Genomic DNA, 16,789 nt, shown 5'->3' with positions numbered 1-16,789 from the left:
CAGTTTCATAATTTATTATTTGCTGATCTATTAATGTTTTGTTCAGTTTCTCCTTTTGAATGAATAAATTATGTCCTTCCGCCACCTTTTTGGTGGATTAATTTGATATTAGTACTACCTTTTAATTAATAATGCTACAAATAAATTCACAATCTAATATTACTGAATTATAATGCAGTCTTCTTAGCGTTATTTTTGCAATTGTACATTTTTATAATGATTTTGTTTGATTATTAAGAGTCACATACAACATTGTTATTCTATTTCATTTATTTGAATATTAAATAGACATATGATTTATGTTCATGAATAAAATACCTATACAGGAAAAAAAATGGCGGGGAACTGAGCAGTAGAAAGTGGATATAATATGAATGTGTTTGTGAATCAGCTGTCCAATATACAACCACAGAAAAACACCCATGGTTTTATTTATTTTTTATTCTTCAGGACACAAAAAAATAATAATACAAATAATTCTGACATAAAAAATGTGCAGCATCCGTGTAAACATGTGTAATCTTTATTTGACAAATACTGACAAGTCCATACCAACTTCATCTGCAGTAAAGACAGCAGCACAAAGCAATAGGCTCTGTTTAAAGTCCCATTTTCATGGTTCAAGCTGAAATCTGGATGATCCGTACGTTTTTTTAGATATCAGATGTCTCACCTTGAATGCAGACAACAGAAAGCAGCCGTAGTCACAGTCTAACCGTATCTGTAGTAAATATACAGCTGACTGGGTGAGTTCTCTATGGGGATTTCTGTATAGGGGGAAGTAACGATACACTGCGTGGAGTGAAACCAGAAACCGTGTAACGTCATGTAAAAAGGGTCTATTCATATTTCTGGCGCAAACATGCATTCACAATGGTATGAATGGTATTATAGGGGTCGTCAAATGTATATTGAAGTTATCTATTATTTTAATTATTAATATTATTTAAGATACAGATCAGAGCAAACTATTTCTTAACTATTAAATGCCAGACCCCCCCCCCCATACATCTTGTTTTTATGTCCTTCAAGGGGGATCAAGCGTTAATTAGGGGGGTCAGACCCCCCAAACCCCCTTATAATTCGCACCCTGGTTCCTCATCAGCTATTTTTCTGTCAGCTTTGCGTTTAAGTAAAGAATTAATAAACTGTTACAGCTCAGAACAATGTTTTGTGTGTAATTTTTATGTTTTGTGCAAATAGCTGTGTAATAAGTACACCCAGGATGGTTGTTTTCGCAGAAATAAAGCCCTTCAGTCTTATAAAACATTTCTCAGTTTTGCGTTGGGCTGCTGATAAACATTTCAGGTTTTATTCTGTGATAACAACCTCCTGGATGTACTTTATCTTTTACTTAATATTACCATATCTGAATTATTGTTTAGAGGTGTGGGCAGTACCTGTAAATATAGATTATCATCATTATCTATGTTGCAAAAAAGCAATACTAATGGTATATAAAACTAGCTACACATTTTTTATAATTTTTTTAATTAAAGATATTAAAAATGAATGGGTTTAGTTCAATTTCAATCTACAAAAATAAGCTATGACGCAAAGAATAATACATCTTGTTAATATTTAACAATAGTTTGTTAATGGAGAAGAGATGTATCATGTATGGAGAGAGTGTAACTTCAAACATGCTTATGTTTGTACAACATTAAGAAGTTTGTATTTCTGTATGTGGAGTGAAATTGTGGACCAGACTAGATTTAGAGCTATGTGACCTAGTTCAAAAAACAGTAAAACATGTGGTTTTAACAATGTAAGAACAGTTTTGATTGGCATTACCAAAGTTTGGTTTGCTATACATGTGTGAAAAGAGTGTATTAGGATAAGAATGAGATGACCGAATCATGGAGTTAATCTGATTGTTGTTTGGTTTGAAGGTAAAAATATGTACTAACCCCATTATTTGGCCTAGTTTTGTTCTTTTTATGTTTATATGTAAACTGTGAGCTTTTTCCCCAATATTAGATAGGAAGATCAGAAAAAAAACATATAAAGAGTTCGGATGCAAAAACCTCTAAGTGCTGTCTGTATTTTCCATCGAAAATAAACCTTTTTTCTCAGCCTCCTTTGGTTATGTTGAGATATTTTACTTTAAAAACCAGCAAAAGGACTTATTATTTGCAATACAAGTGATATTACTGAACATACACACAGGGGCCTGAAAAAAATACTAATTTTGGAGGAAAATTACAGACGGCATTTAGAGGTTTTTGCATCTAAACTCTTCATATATACATCTGAGGGAAAAGATTTTCAAACTGGATAAAAGAGACACGAAGGTCTCCTTTGTCATTCGATTAACCAAATACCAGCTGTAACAGGGCTTAAAAGGATAGTGCACCCAAAGAAGAAATTTTCTTCACCCTTTACTCACACACAATTGGTTGAAATTGTTGAACACAAAACAATATACTCTGAAGAACATTGGAAAAAGCATCCACTGACCTCCATAGTAGGAACAAAAATACTATAAAAGTTGATGGCTGTTTTTCCCCCAGCATTCTTCAGAATATCCTCCCAACAGAAGAAGAAATTCAAATTGGTTTGGAACAATTGGAGGATGAGTAAATGATGAATTTTTATTTTTGGGTGAACTCTACCTTTAAATTCACCATTTAGTCAAAATGTGCTCCTCTTATTTATATATATAGTTTTTGTTATAAACAATGTATCTGTGCATTATTTAGTGAAAAACGTAAATGCCCTCATAAACTTGCGCTTTAAAATGTGCATTTTTATTCAGTGTTTGACGTAATCTAAACTGAAACATGAAGAGAGGGTGGGACATAGTGTAGTTCCTCCCTTTTAAAAGAAAAACAGCCAATAGCTTTACCAATAAGAGTAGTTGAGCTCAAGTGCATCATCTACAGTTGAAGTCAGAATTATCAGCTCCCCTGAATTATTAGCCCCCCTGTTTATTTTTTTCCCCAATCTTTGTTTAATGGACAGAAGATTTTTTTCAACACATTTCTAAACATAATAGTTTTAATAACTCTTTTCTAATAACTGATTTATTTTATCTTCACCATGATGACATTAAATAATATTTGACTACATATTTTTCAAGACACTTCTATACAGCTTAAAGTGACATTTAAAGGCTTAATTAGGTTAGCTAGACAGGATAGGGTAATTAGGCAAGTTATTGCATAACGATGGTTTATTCTGTAGACAATCTAGAAAAATTGAGCTTAAAGAAGGTAATAATTTTGACCTTAAATTGGATTTTTTTAAAATTAAAAACTGATTTTATTCTAGCCGAAATAAAGCAAATAAGACTTTCTACAGAAGAAAAAATATTATCTGACATACTGTGGAAATTTCTTTGCTCTGTTAAACATCATTTGGGAAATATAAAAAAATAAATAAATAAAATCAAAGGAGGCCTAATAATTCTGACCTTAACTGTAAAAAGCCAATTAGAAGCGTATTGAAGGGGGCACATCACATCAGACACTAGAGAGTATTTAATTGGTCAAGATTTTATGAAGTGACATAAAAAAATCATTGATCCATTTAGGCGACAGTAACAAACTGCAGGCTTTCAATGTTTATATCGGTTTATACTGGTGCCTGTTTTGGAGCACACTATCATATCGATATCATAAAACTAACAGACTGAAACTAACATCTAACATTTTATAGTTTAGTTTCATGGGATCTTTATTCAAATGCCATAACCTTCCCCCCTCCACCTCGAAACCACTTTCTTCACTTCCTGGTCACATGGACTACCTTTAGGGCGGGGCTATCAGTGAGTGTCTTGTTTCTGCTCTGAATTTGTCAGTTTTCCTTCATTTCATGCCGATCTCAACAATCCAATCGGTTCCCAAACAACGAATTTTCTATAATTTCAGGACCGTTTCAAGTGGATGTATGCCACGATAGAAGAAAAAAGGACTAGCTTGCCTGCTATGGTGACTTTAAATTCTATAAAGAAAACAGTCTGACCTGCTGAAGGGATCCTGAAGAAAACACTGTCTCCACACCATCGACGCGACCGCTCTGGACATGAGGTAGGAGTAATATTTAGCACCATAACCAACCAGGTGACTGAATCTCAGCTGCCAGGCCTGTATCATGTTAAGGAAAAGTTATTAAGGTGAGGATTTGGTTTTTAGGATTATAGATCAAAACATAACTCCTTTAAATAGACACAGAATTGGCAACTTACAGTGTTATAAACGTATGGTAACCCGTAAAATTTCTCCTGCAGTTCTCTGAGGATGTCAGTGGTTGATCTGTATTGTGGTTTTCCATGATAAACCTGATCCAAAGCTGCATAGAAAATCTGGAAAGACAGGATATACGCAAATAGTAGAGCTTTCGTCCGATAAAGCCTATCGTGTAATGTATAATATGTGCCATTTCTAAGGCTTCAAAAAATTTTATTAAAACAAACTGGTGCACAAATCTACTACATGCATTCTGTCAGTTACCGATTGTTTATTTAGCAAGTAAAAGGCTATTTTAGTATAACTGTAAAAAAAACATTGGGTTCACTGCGTAGCATTGTTTTTTTATAAAGTAAAAAAAACGAACTTTAATATATTCTTAGTTAGGCATGGGACAATACCGTGTTCAAGGTATACCGCGGTTTGGAAAAGTCAAGGTTTTAAAACCGCTATACCTTTCCTAAGGTAGGTGTATGATTTTTTATTTACATTTTTTTTAGGACAACAGTATCTCCAGCAGAAAAGATGTCCAAAGATGCTGTTTTAAATTGTAAAGAAATCTGTGTTTTTGAAACTAATGAAGACCGCAAAAGTCAATGAATGATTTTAATTATTTAGCCTGACATGGTTACTACTCCAAAATATCTTAAATATTTCTCAAAATAAAATATATTGTGTTCAAAGGAGAAACAAGTTTTTGTGTTTACCCAGACATTTAAAAGAAATATATTTTAGAGCAGTAATCACAATACCGTATTACCGTAAAACCGTGATATTTTTATCCAAGGTTATCATACCATCATAATCTTATACTGGCCCATGCTTGTTCTTTGTATAATTTCAAGATGAACACTTACAGGGCAGATGCGTACAATACATATAATACACTTATGTTAAAGTCATGTTAAAATATTTCAAATATGATCATCAGGTTTTGAGGAATGTGTACATTGCTCAATTATAAGCATTTTATATGGCATTATAAGTTTAGCTCTTAAAATACACACTTTGATTATGAAACCAGACAATTAAGTATCATTTTACTAAATATTATAGGAAAATTTAGGTTGAAAACTGCTACTTATAAGCATTTTTAGTCAAGGAGTCTTTTATACCGTTTGTCATGATCCCTACATTAGAACTACAAATATCATTGTGCACATCTTGCACACCAGTTCCTTATTCCCTCTGACTGCGCACACACACACACACACACACACACACACACACACACACACACACACACACACACACGCACGCACACACACACAGGGGATGGTCATTCTCAGTGATTACATGGACTATATATACACCTACGTTTCACACACTCTTTGCTGAGTCTTGTTACTGACTCCTTGTTACAGACTCCCGACATATCAATTAGGGATGCTCATTTCGGTTAATTTTACCAACCGACAACTGCCGCTCGTTAACCGAATAATACCCGTTAACAGATTAATATTAAAATATTATTTAATTTAAAAATAATAATCGTCATGTCTGTTTTGTGTGACACATTAAATATTGCATTTTAAAATACTGATTTATTTATTATAAGCTATAAAATGAAAGCCTCAGTTTGGGTCAGAGCTATTTTAACAACTGATATTATATAAGTTTAATTAATAACTGTAATTTTTCAAATGGGAAAAAGGTTGGTTTGTTGGTCTTGCACTAAATCATCAATAGCCTGTTTGTTGAGATTAGGACGCGGCTCTAGGCAGCACAGAGGCAATCAGCATCAGCGCTGGTTTGTGTCAACTTGTCTGTGTCAAACCCTGACCAGCAAGTGTTACCGTCCCGCAAGTTAACAAATATTGCACATTTAGGGGCCGATCACACCGATCGTGCTTTTCCGTTCCAAAAACGTAAGGCGCACCTCACTTGCTTTTATGTTGACAAGAAAAAAAGCGCAGTGCGCCTTTTATGTCACTAGGAAATGACTGAATCAGCTGGTCTATTGTGTGGTCCATGTTGTTATAATTGTAATATTTAATAACATTGTGATTTTCAAGATTTGTAAATTCATATAGCCCTGGAAACTTGAAACAGCAACCACAAGTCTCTCCTGCATCATTAAAAGTTCTCCGTCGTCTTAACAACACAAACACTGCAGGCACCTCAACAGAAACCCCGTCTCTGCTTTCATTCAATTGAAGAATGAAAAAGACACGACTGACGTAACACGCTTTTCCGGTCAGAGTGCGCGCAACAGCAAATCACTCGCAGCAGTTAGTAAACCCTTCAAAAATGCCCCTCTCAATGCAAGAAGCGCGTTCGCTGTGATCAGCCCCTTATGCAGCCAAACTTTAAAAATATAAAATAATCATTTTTAATCGTTTAACTGATACCATTAATTGGTTACAAACACACCCTTTCGGTTAATGATTAATCGGGTTTTTTGAGCATCCCTAATATCAATTATGCAAACTTTTAGATTTTCTCTAGATTCAATACATGGCTGGATATTTTTTTTTTTTTTTTCCAAACTATTGAAATTCAGAGCATCCCAACTATAGCTCAAGTCTAGAAAAGCTGCTCATTTTTACTCTGACTTGACTAAATGATTCAAATCAGCACAATAAATAGTTCTCCATTACAGATTTCAGTCTGTAGTACCTGGAGCTGAGTGTCAGCAGCACCGCAAACTCTCTTAGATTCACACAAACGGGACACAAGGCTTTCAGGAAGGGGCTGAACGAAAAAAAAGGGCACGTTAGACAGATGATTAAATTGAAATGAACACTTCACTTATTTGGGAAATAGTGTTATTTTGCAACTTTCCTAGAGTTAAACAGTTGAGTTTTACCATTTTGGATCTATTCAGCCAATCGGATTAGACCACAAGCGTCTCGCTCAAAATTGACATTTAAGGGTGCTTTCACATCTGTGGTTTGGTTCATTTGCTCAGACCAAGGGCAACAAATGTATTGTAACATTGTAACATTTTTCCGCCGTTTTTGGGTCACACCACACTGATTACTTTGGTCAGTTGAAAAGAACCAAAATGTCATGTGACAAAATCCACATCACTCATTGGCCAGATGTACCTGAACGTATTTCCTAAACTGCTTTTCGATTGGTCAGAATTAACGTGCAGGAAAATGCCAATGGAAATCCTACAAGTAAACAAACCGACAAACACAAAATGTGTTTTTACTAAGGAGGGATGACTGCGCTGGCTGATTGTATTCCTGGTCATAGTATATACTATATAGTTTGTATACATCACTTTAAACAAACTATACATTTCGAAAATGAAGCGAGGCTGCGGCTGGAAACAATGTTTTAATGCAATGCAAACGGCGAAGGTGCATCGCAAGTCACTTCAGGAGAAGGCGTGAATTCATTTAGCTAAACTGCGACAGGGTCATCTTCCAGAAATATTACCAACGGTCCATCAGGTAATGTTTTCCCCCTCCCTCTCTGTTTAATACTATTGGTAAAGCGCTGTCAACAAATATTTTACCTCCACATTCCATAAGATGTAACAGCGCATCGGACTACGGCAGATGGATTAGTCCAAAAAGGTGCAGTACTTTTTGCGGTTGGGTCTGTTTTAGGTCGGATCATGTTCTCACCACAAAGAAACCGCTCTAGGGTTCATTTGAAACCGTACCGCACCAAGAGGGAAATTGAACTCTATTGCGATTCAACCAACTAAATAAGGCAGGTGTGAACTCCCTAAAGCTTGATTCTTCTGAAATTACTTTGTTTACGAAGACCAACAAAGAATTGAAAAGTTACTATTTTATGGGCTGATATGGCTAGGTGCCATAATATAACGCAGAGCCTAAAAATAGTCCTTAGTTAGATAGGTAACAGCGTTGTGTTATATCATTTCACCAGAGTGAGAGTATAGTTCTTACTCATATCGACCAAGAAAATAGCAACTTTTTATTTTCTGTCAGACTTAGTACACAATGTAACTACAGAAGAGTCCAGCTTTAAATAGAAAATGATCAAAACAATTTTTATTAATGCTAATGGTCTAATCTGCATTAATGATCTATGCTAAGCTAAAAGTGCTCACAGTGATTGGCTGAATGGGAAAAAAATGCAATTAGAGCCGTAAAATGAGCATAATTCCAAAAAAGTGAAGTGTTTCTTTAATTTACTCTCCCTCATGCCATCCAAGATGTGTTTTCTTCAGCTAAACATTAAATATTATTTGGACCATATATCATCGGAAGCCAAGTGTTATTAATTTTGTTTTACCTGTGTATGTTTTTTTTGGACTCTCAGTGTCAACATTCATTTAAATGTTCAACAAAAAAGTCATTTTGTCTTAGATGGGCTGAAGGTCAGCAAATGCCCATTTTTTAATGTGATCTATGCCTTTAAATCAACATGTTTTTTCTATTTTAATGGGTTTGAAAATCATGGATGTTGATCTCCAAAGCAGATATGTGAACTAACCCACCTCTCCAGTTTGATAATGTCGAGCAAACTGGCTCACAACTCGATAATCTGAAGCGAAATACTCCATCAGAACAGAAGGGACTTCAGCAAAGTCTGTGGCACACCTGGTTCCTTCAGAAACACAGATAAATCATGTTCACATCAAAAATGATTGGTATTTGCATATTATTTTAGCATTTCAGGATATTTTCAGGAACTCTTTTGATTTGTGAATTAATGGCAAATAATACGGTGTTAACAAGGTTATCATTTGTATTGTTTTTATGAACAAATGTTTTATGGATCGTAACTACACTTCTTGACTAAAGTCTTGTCGTCTATCCAAGTCTTAGGAACTACAAATAATAACTTGACTTCTAGTTGATCTTTGGTATCAGAAGTGGCTTATATGAAAGAAAAAGGCCTCTAGATTACGCTTATTTTACCAAATTAAAATATGATCATGCCTTGATTTTTAATTATTTAGTTAGGACAGTAAGGTCTGACTTTGCTTAGACAAAAGTCTCGTCACTTAACAGAAATAATGTACAGTATAGAATATAAAGTCATGGTGCAGTGTAAAAAGAATGAATATGAGCTTGGACGACTGCATCCATTCATCTCTGCAATGACTCAAATAACTTAAGTCATCTGGAATGGCAGAGAAAGTGTTCTTGCAGGACTCTCAGAATTCATCAAGATACTTTGGATTCATCTTCAATGCCTCCTCCTTCATCTTACCCCAGACATGCTCAATAATGTTCATGTCTGGTGACTGGGATGGCCAATCCTGGAGCATCTTGACCTTCTTTGCTTTCAGGAACTTTGTTGTGGAAGTTGAAGTATGAGAAGGAGCGCTATCCTGCTGAAGAATTTGCCCTCTCCTGTGGTTTATAATGTAATGGGCAGCACAAATGTCTTGATACCTGGCTGTTGATGTTGCCATCCACTCTGCAGATCTCTCACACGCCCCCATACTGAATGTAACCCCAAACCATGATTTTTCCTTCACCAAACTTGACTGAATTCAGTGAGAATCTTGGGTCCATGTGGGCTCCAGTAGGTCTTCTGCAGTATTTGTGGTGATGGGGATGCAGTTCAACAGATGATTTATCAGAAAAATCGACCTTCTGCCACTTTTCCAAATGATCAACTAGAAATCAAGTTATTATTTGTTGCTCTTATAACTAACATCGATGACAAGAATTTTATCAGGTAGTGTATGCAAATAATAAAAGGGATGTTACACAAAAAATAAAAATTCTGTCATCATTATTTGTTTTTGTGGTCCAGGGTCAGGATCTTTCAGTGATTTTCTTTTTCCGATATTGTGTAGCTCTAAACATCAACTGGTATTTCAGTAATGTTATGTAATGGACTCTGACCTGTGACGTGTTGATAGCGTGTTCTGCCAAGCATGGAGTGCATGGCGTGTCCCATCTCATGGAAAAGGTTCTCCATCATGGAGGGTGTGAGCAGACATGGGCTTCTGCTGCTGGGTGGAGGTAAACTTAACATCAGCACCACAACAGGCAGCTGGTAAACTCCATCCTCCCTCAGACGCCCGCCGCGGATGGTGAAGTGACAGTCCTGCCATAGACAGTATTTTCAGAACCACTGAAATCTGGACTAGAACTTCTATGTTCAGCTGCTTTGACACAATCTACATAGTAAAAAGCGCTATATAAATAAACATGATTGATGTTGATTGATAAAGCAATATTGTTTTTGAAGAGTTTAATCAATTTTATTTATTTATTTTTATTTAGATGCTCAGATATGTACTTGACTTTAGGTTCAGACACTGAGTGAAAACAGTAAAAAAAAGATTACTCAACATGCTCAGATGATTGATTACATTTTGAAAGAAAGAAAAATAATTTTTTGGATTTACAAGTTTTCTAAACAGCTGTTTTAATGTGCAATTGAGGCATTATTTCATGGAGTATTCATAAATGTGAAATGTGAGCGAATATGCACTATTTTGTATGCATTCAGACCTGAACATTCAAGATTAATTTCATGGGGGAAAAATGTTCCATGCTCATTCAATGTAACAATTAAAAAAAACTTAATTAATGCCCGCAGAGGGCTATAAATAAGAGGTATTAGTTTGAAAAGACAATTGGATCAAAACTTGAAGCCTTACCAAGCCAAAATGTTCTATTTTAACAGTACCTTATACAATTAGTGCTTTACACATGTTTATCCAAGGGAATGTCTAGGAGCTCCCCCAAAAAGGCCACTTGGAGACTTCAAATGACCCTTTTGACCATTGACGCATAAAAGGCTGTAATTTTTGGAATGCTTTATTGTACAGTCATATTTTTGGGCTCTGATGAAAGGTTACACTTAGAGCTATTCTATCCCTTATCCATATTCACTGGCAATACTTGTTGGCACGTAGTAATTAAAGGAAAATTAAATAACGTAAGAAAAAACAAACTTCAAAAAATCTAATCAATTAAAAAGTAATGGTTAAAAACAGTTTGAAAGATTGTGGCAAAGTACAAAAATTAAAAAATGACAATTCAGGGGGCTGCACTGTGATCCTTAAACACTTTGAATTTGTCATCAAATAATTGTTTTCTAAATATGACAAGAGTTTTGTCATATAAAAATTGTGATTTATTTTTATGCTCGGAAATATATTTTAAATATGAAATTTTTATTCAATAAAGCTATAAATAAATAATTTAAAAATATAGAATAAATAAAGCTAATTTTTGTTTTATTAAAAAACTCATTATGACCCCATTTGAAGCCAGATTTACCTGGTGAGGTTTATCAGATCTACGGAAGAAATCACAATAGATGTATCCCAGCAGTCCTTCTGTTTCATGAACCACGGCCTGTTAGCAGTGCAAAAAAAATAAAAAACAGTAAAAACAATTTCCCATTGATGCATTTATACATCTGCAAAATATCAAAAATGAGATATTGAAGTTTCCCCAATTTGACCGTTGCCAATAGGGATTGTTCACTGTAAAAATGAAAATATACTCAGTATTTACTCAACCTCAAGTGTTTCCAAACTTTAATGAGTCTCTTTCTTCTGCAGAACACAAAAGAAGATATTTTGAGGAAAGCTGAAGTCCTGTCACCATTGACTTGCATAGTAGAAACAACAAAAAATATGGACGTCAATGGTTACAGGATTCTGACATTTTTAAAAATATCTTTTTTTGTGCTTAACAAAAGAAAGAAACTAAAATGGGTTTGGAACGAGTGAAGAGAGAGCAAATGATAACAGAAGTTTTCATTTTTGGAAGAACTATCCCTTTAAAGTAAACATGAAATCAAAACTAACCATATGATTTTGTTAACTCACATTGCCAGTTTTGTGGTGAACAGTTCATCTGTGCATTTCATTAAGAAAATAACAATAGTTTCCCCTTTAATCCTTAATTGAAATCTGAAACTGCACTTCCTGTTTCTTTTCAGTTAAATTCTCCGATTACGTCCTTCTGAGGTATTTGGTGGGGCTAACATACTTAACCACGCCCCTCCAGATGTCAGTTCTGACAACACACAGAAATGGTGAGGAGGAGGAGTCTGTTAGGTTGTAATAGCTCTCCCCTTTTACCCGACCTTCTAAATGAAATGCGTCCAATCATAATACATCCAATCATCTCGCAGTAGAACAAACAAGCCACGCCCACTGTTATCTAATATTATGTTTCTCTAGGAACTGCGTCACAATACAAAAAAAAAAAAAAAAAAACGGTCGCAGCTTCTGGTTGACTTTAAAGTAACCAAATAAGAGACGCTCACCAGCTTTCGAACATCTTCGCTCCACACTTCGCCCATCTTCGGTTGCTCTGTTTGGAAAGAAACCCCCAGAAGCTTTGTGAAGAGGTGGTTGAGTCCCTCCATACAGGCACCAAGAGAGAAATACGGGCTGTAGACGCTGGGATCAATTTCAAACCTACAAGCATGAGGGTGTTTGAGAAATAAAATAGATGGAGGTGGCCTATTTTGAGAGATGTAAACATTTTCTTGCAATGAACACCCTAATAAGTTGACTGAAATAAATTAATTGAGTAAATTTGTTGCCTCAATTTAATTGAGTAATAGAGTCTCCCAAAACTTGCATATTTAAGTTTATTTAACTTCCCGGTTTTGTAGACTATACGTAAATTGTTCAGTTCGCCAAACTTAGTACTAAGTTCTCTTACTTTTCAGTTCGACTAACACCGCTGAGGTACGCATGATCCCAAGGCATCACTTCCTGTCATGTGAAAAGAAAAATTATTAGGAAATCATTTTTAAATTTGTAAAGCAAACTGAAAAAATTCAATATTTACAGGATTTGTTGAGTGCGTCGTCTTCATTTCTTTCATCATTTTGAAATCCTTCGATGTTCTGTGTTATGACAAACAAAAAGTAAAATTTACAGTACACAACCTGACAAAGGTCTTGTCGCCTATCCAAGTTTTAGGAACAACAAATAATAATTTGACTTCTAGTTGATCATTTGGTATCAGAAGTGGCTTATATGAAAGGCAAAGGCCTCTAGATTACGCTTATTTTACCAAAATAAAATATGATCATGCCTTGATTTTTTTTAACTATTTAATTAGGACAGTAAGGTCTGACTTTGCTTAGACAAATGTCTTGTTACTTAACAGAAATAATGTCCAGTATAGAAGATAAAGTCATGCTGCAGTGGAAAAAGAATGAATATTGTGTGTGACTCCCATGAGCTTGGAGGACTGCATCCATACATCTCTGCAATGACTCAAATCACTTATTAATAAAGTCATCTGGAATGGCAGAGAAAGCGTTCTTGCAGGACTCCCAGAGTTCATCAAGACTCTTTGGATTCATCTTCAATGCCTCCTCCATCTTACCCTAGTCATGCTCAATAATGTCATGTCTGGTTACTGGGCTGGCCAATCCTGCAGCACCTTGACCTTCTTTGCTTTCAGGAACTTTGTTGTGGAGGCTGAAGTATGAGAAGGAGCGCTATCCTGCTGAAGAATTTGCCCTCTCCTGTGGTTTGTAATGTTATGGGCAGCACAAATGTCTTGATACCTCAGGCTATTTATGTTAATGCACTCTGCAGATCTCTTGCATGCCCAATGCTGAATGTAACCCCAAACCATGATTTTTGCTTCACCAAACTAGACTGATTTCAGTGAGAATTTTTGGGTCCATGCGGGTTCCAATAGGTCTTCTGCAGTATTGGTGAGGATTGGGATGCAGTTCAATAGATGATTCATCAGAAAAATCCACCTCCTGTAACTTTTCCAAATGATCAACGTAAGTCAAGTTATTATTTGTTGCTCTTAAAACTAGGATCGACAACAAGACTTGTTGTCAGGTAGTGTATATCAATGATTACGAAAATAAAATATATTAGTTAGTGACTGCAAAGCATACCTGTCGGATAGTTTTTCTGTTAGCAGCTTCAAAAATTTCATCACGGTTTCTGTAAAGCAAACAAACTTGCTTATAAGTACAGCTTTTAAATTCTCTAATCAGGGATAAGACGAAACGACTATTGAAAGAGAGATCAAAGTCCCATAATACAATTCAAAAGCAGAAATAAAATGGGGGAAAACAAAAAAATGAATCACAAAATACGTAAAACTGTTCATTTTTGGATGTGTATATATATTTGTGTCATTCAAACATCTTTATCTTGCCAGAGATGCCCAAACTAGGGCCCGCAGGCCAACGTTGGCCCATGGTAACCTTTGATTTGGCCCACCATCCCATCTGAGAAAAGAGGAAGAATGATGGGGCTAGTTTAGAGATTGTCATTTGAAAAGTTTATTAACCTTTAATTGTTTGTTTTATTGTTAAGCTACAAAAAAGCTAACTGAAATTAAATGTTTCAATTTAAATGGTGTAAATCAATCAGATTAGTTAATCAGACAGATAGAGGACAATGCAGAGACTTTGGTGAGCGAATCAAGGCAAAGACAGATTCTGCTTGACTAGTCTATTCAGCACTGAACTACACTGTAAACTACATAAATGTAATTGGTTTTTATTGTAATAAGTTCATTCATTCATTTTCTTTTCGGATTATTCCCTTTATTAATCAGGGGTCGCCACAGCGGAATGAACCGCCAAATTATCAAGCATATGTTTAACACAGCGGATGCCCTTCCAGCTGCAACCAATCACTGGGCAACATCCATACACTCTCATTCACACACATACACTACGGACAATTTAGCTAACACAATTCACCCATACAGCATGTCTTTGGACTTGTGGGGGAAACCAGAGCACCTGGAGGAAACCCACGTGAACATGGGGAGAACATACAAACTCCACACAGAAACGCCAGCTGATCCAGCCAAGGCTCAAACCAGCAACCTTCTTGCTGTGAGGCCACGTCACTACCCACTGTGCCACCCTTGTAATATGTTAGCATTTACAAAGTTATACTGCATTAGTTAATACTATACAAAGCAATGTTCTCTATTGATTTATAAATATTAGGAAATTTATAAGGAAATTACCCATGTCAACCTGAATGTAAAATAGGTCGGTATATAAATCTTCAGTTCACTGGCCACGGCAATCAATGATATTTGGTTTTTGGCCCTTCATTCGAAAAAGTTTGGGCACCCCTGATCTAAGCCTCTCCACTTAAAGGTCGATCTCATGCATCTGCCATGTAGTTTGTTTACACTTTTTACCCAGATTTGTAGTTCTGAATTTCTACCGGAAATAGTAGACCATCCAACTCTGGAATCCTCATTTTTTGGACACACTAATTGTATTCTCAAATACTACTTGATATGGATAGTATGTGAATTGGGACGCAGCAATTGACTTCCATCGTATTTGTTTTTCCTACTATGGAAGTCAATGGATACAGGTTTTGAACATTTTTAAATATATCACCTTTTGTGTTTAACAGAAGAAAGAAACCCTTAAAGGTATGGAACTACTTGAGGAAGAGTAAATAATGAGTACATTTTCATTTTTTGGATTACCTATCCCTTTAAAAGCGGTTTTTACCTGGGGTTTTGGCCATGGTCCCTTTCAAAGCCCTGTGTGCATAGGAATCATAGCCCACTAATGTAGCCAGCTCATGTCTACAAGCCAAAAGCTCATCCAGACAAAACAAGAGACTAGTGTTGGGGTACAGAAAGATTTTATATGCAGCTTCCCGCACCTAGCAAAGGGAAGAAAAAAAGATGCTCATGGAACATGCAGAAGGAAGCGTACTTTGCTAAAACAGCCAATAGCACGGCAAACCAAAGAAACATGACCAGGGTCGAAAATGAACAGTGGTGCAAAGTAACAGATTACAAATACTCAAATTACTGTAATTCAGTAGTTTTTCTCAGGAATTGTACTTTTATGTTGCCTTGAGTACATTTTTAGTGCTGTATTGGTACTTTTACTCCACTATTTTCCTTCCACCTGCAGTCAATTATTTATTTCATGTCTATGGTGATTGGCTGAATTGAAAAATCAGTCCTGCGATTCCTGTCCAATCACATCGCACATAGAAAAGTAAATTGCATCATACTGAACAACCGCAAGACATGGGCCCTTTATAAATGCAGCAAACTGTTTAAAAGCATTAAAAGTGTCAAAGGAGATGGCCAAAATCTTTACATGCAATGACCCAGATACTGTTTAGACAGTCTGAAAATTGCCATACAAGTCTTAAATAATGACTAAATGTACTACAGAATGTTACGTTTACACACGCCAGCACAAATTGCATTTAAAAGCATTAGCCTTTAATATACTAGCATAATACTCACTACTCTTGAGTACTTTTAAAAGAGTACTTTACTCATATTTTGAGTAATATTTACAATAGATTTTACGCTACTTGAACTACATTTTAGAGCAAGTAATGGTTCTTTTACTTGAGTATGATTTTTCAGGACTCCACCACTGAAAACGAACAAGGCCAAAAATGTGATCAAAGTGAACAAAACTGACTCAAAAATGGAAGATATGACGGCAATAATATGCACAATAAAGTACTATATAGTTGAGTATATTTATATTTAATGCCATGTCAGTGTCTATTTTTGATTGTAGAAGTTGTATTACACACTTCTTTTTACATCAACATGATAAAATTACTAAAATTTCTCCTGCCTAAATGACACTAAATTAAGGGACAGTTCACCGGAAAAATTACATTTCTAGCATAATTTACTCACCCTTGACTTGTTCCAAAACAGATTGAGCTTTTTTGCTTTGGTGAA

The 16,789-nt window shown here is 35.5% G+C and overlaps 1 protein-coding gene across 1 annotated transcript in view; it reads right to left on the bottom strand.

Moving 5' to 3' along the window:
• mipepb (mitochondrial intermediate peptidase b) overlaps positions 1-16,789 on the bottom strand; it is a 30,957-nt gene that overhangs the window by 2,380 nt on the left and 11,788 nt on the right. The window contains exons 7-17 of the mRNA XM_056466550.1: positions 15,576-15,732; positions 13,977-14,025; positions 12,899-12,956; positions 12,770-12,822; positions 12,366-12,519; positions 11,366-11,443; positions 9,977-10,181; positions 8,614-8,723; positions 6,810-6,884; positions 4,190-4,306; positions 3,967-4,088 (exon numbers count right to left, since the gene is read on the bottom strand). Of these exons, the coding sequence (XP_056322525.1) occupies positions 3,967-4,088; positions 4,190-4,306; positions 6,810-6,884; positions 8,614-8,723; positions 9,977-10,181; positions 11,366-11,443; positions 12,366-12,519; positions 12,770-12,822; positions 12,899-12,956; positions 13,977-14,025; positions 15,576-15,732 (1,178 nt within the window). The remainder of the gene's footprint in view (positions 1-3,966; positions 4,089-4,189; positions 4,307-6,809; positions 6,885-8,613; positions 8,724-9,976; positions 10,182-11,365; positions 11,444-12,365; positions 12,520-12,769; positions 12,823-12,898; positions 12,957-13,976; positions 14,026-15,575; positions 15,733-16,789) is intronic.

The sequence above is a fragment of the Danio aesculapii genome, chromosome 10, assembly GCF_903798145.1.
Source record: "Danio aesculapii chromosome 10, fDanAes4.1, whole genome shotgun sequence".
NCBI classification, from domain to species: Eukaryota; Metazoa; Chordata; class Actinopteri; order Cypriniformes; family Danionidae; genus Danio; species Danio aesculapii.
The sequence above is the reverse complement of the archived record's forward strand: the minus strand, read 5'-3'. Positions and strand labels throughout refer to the sequence as shown.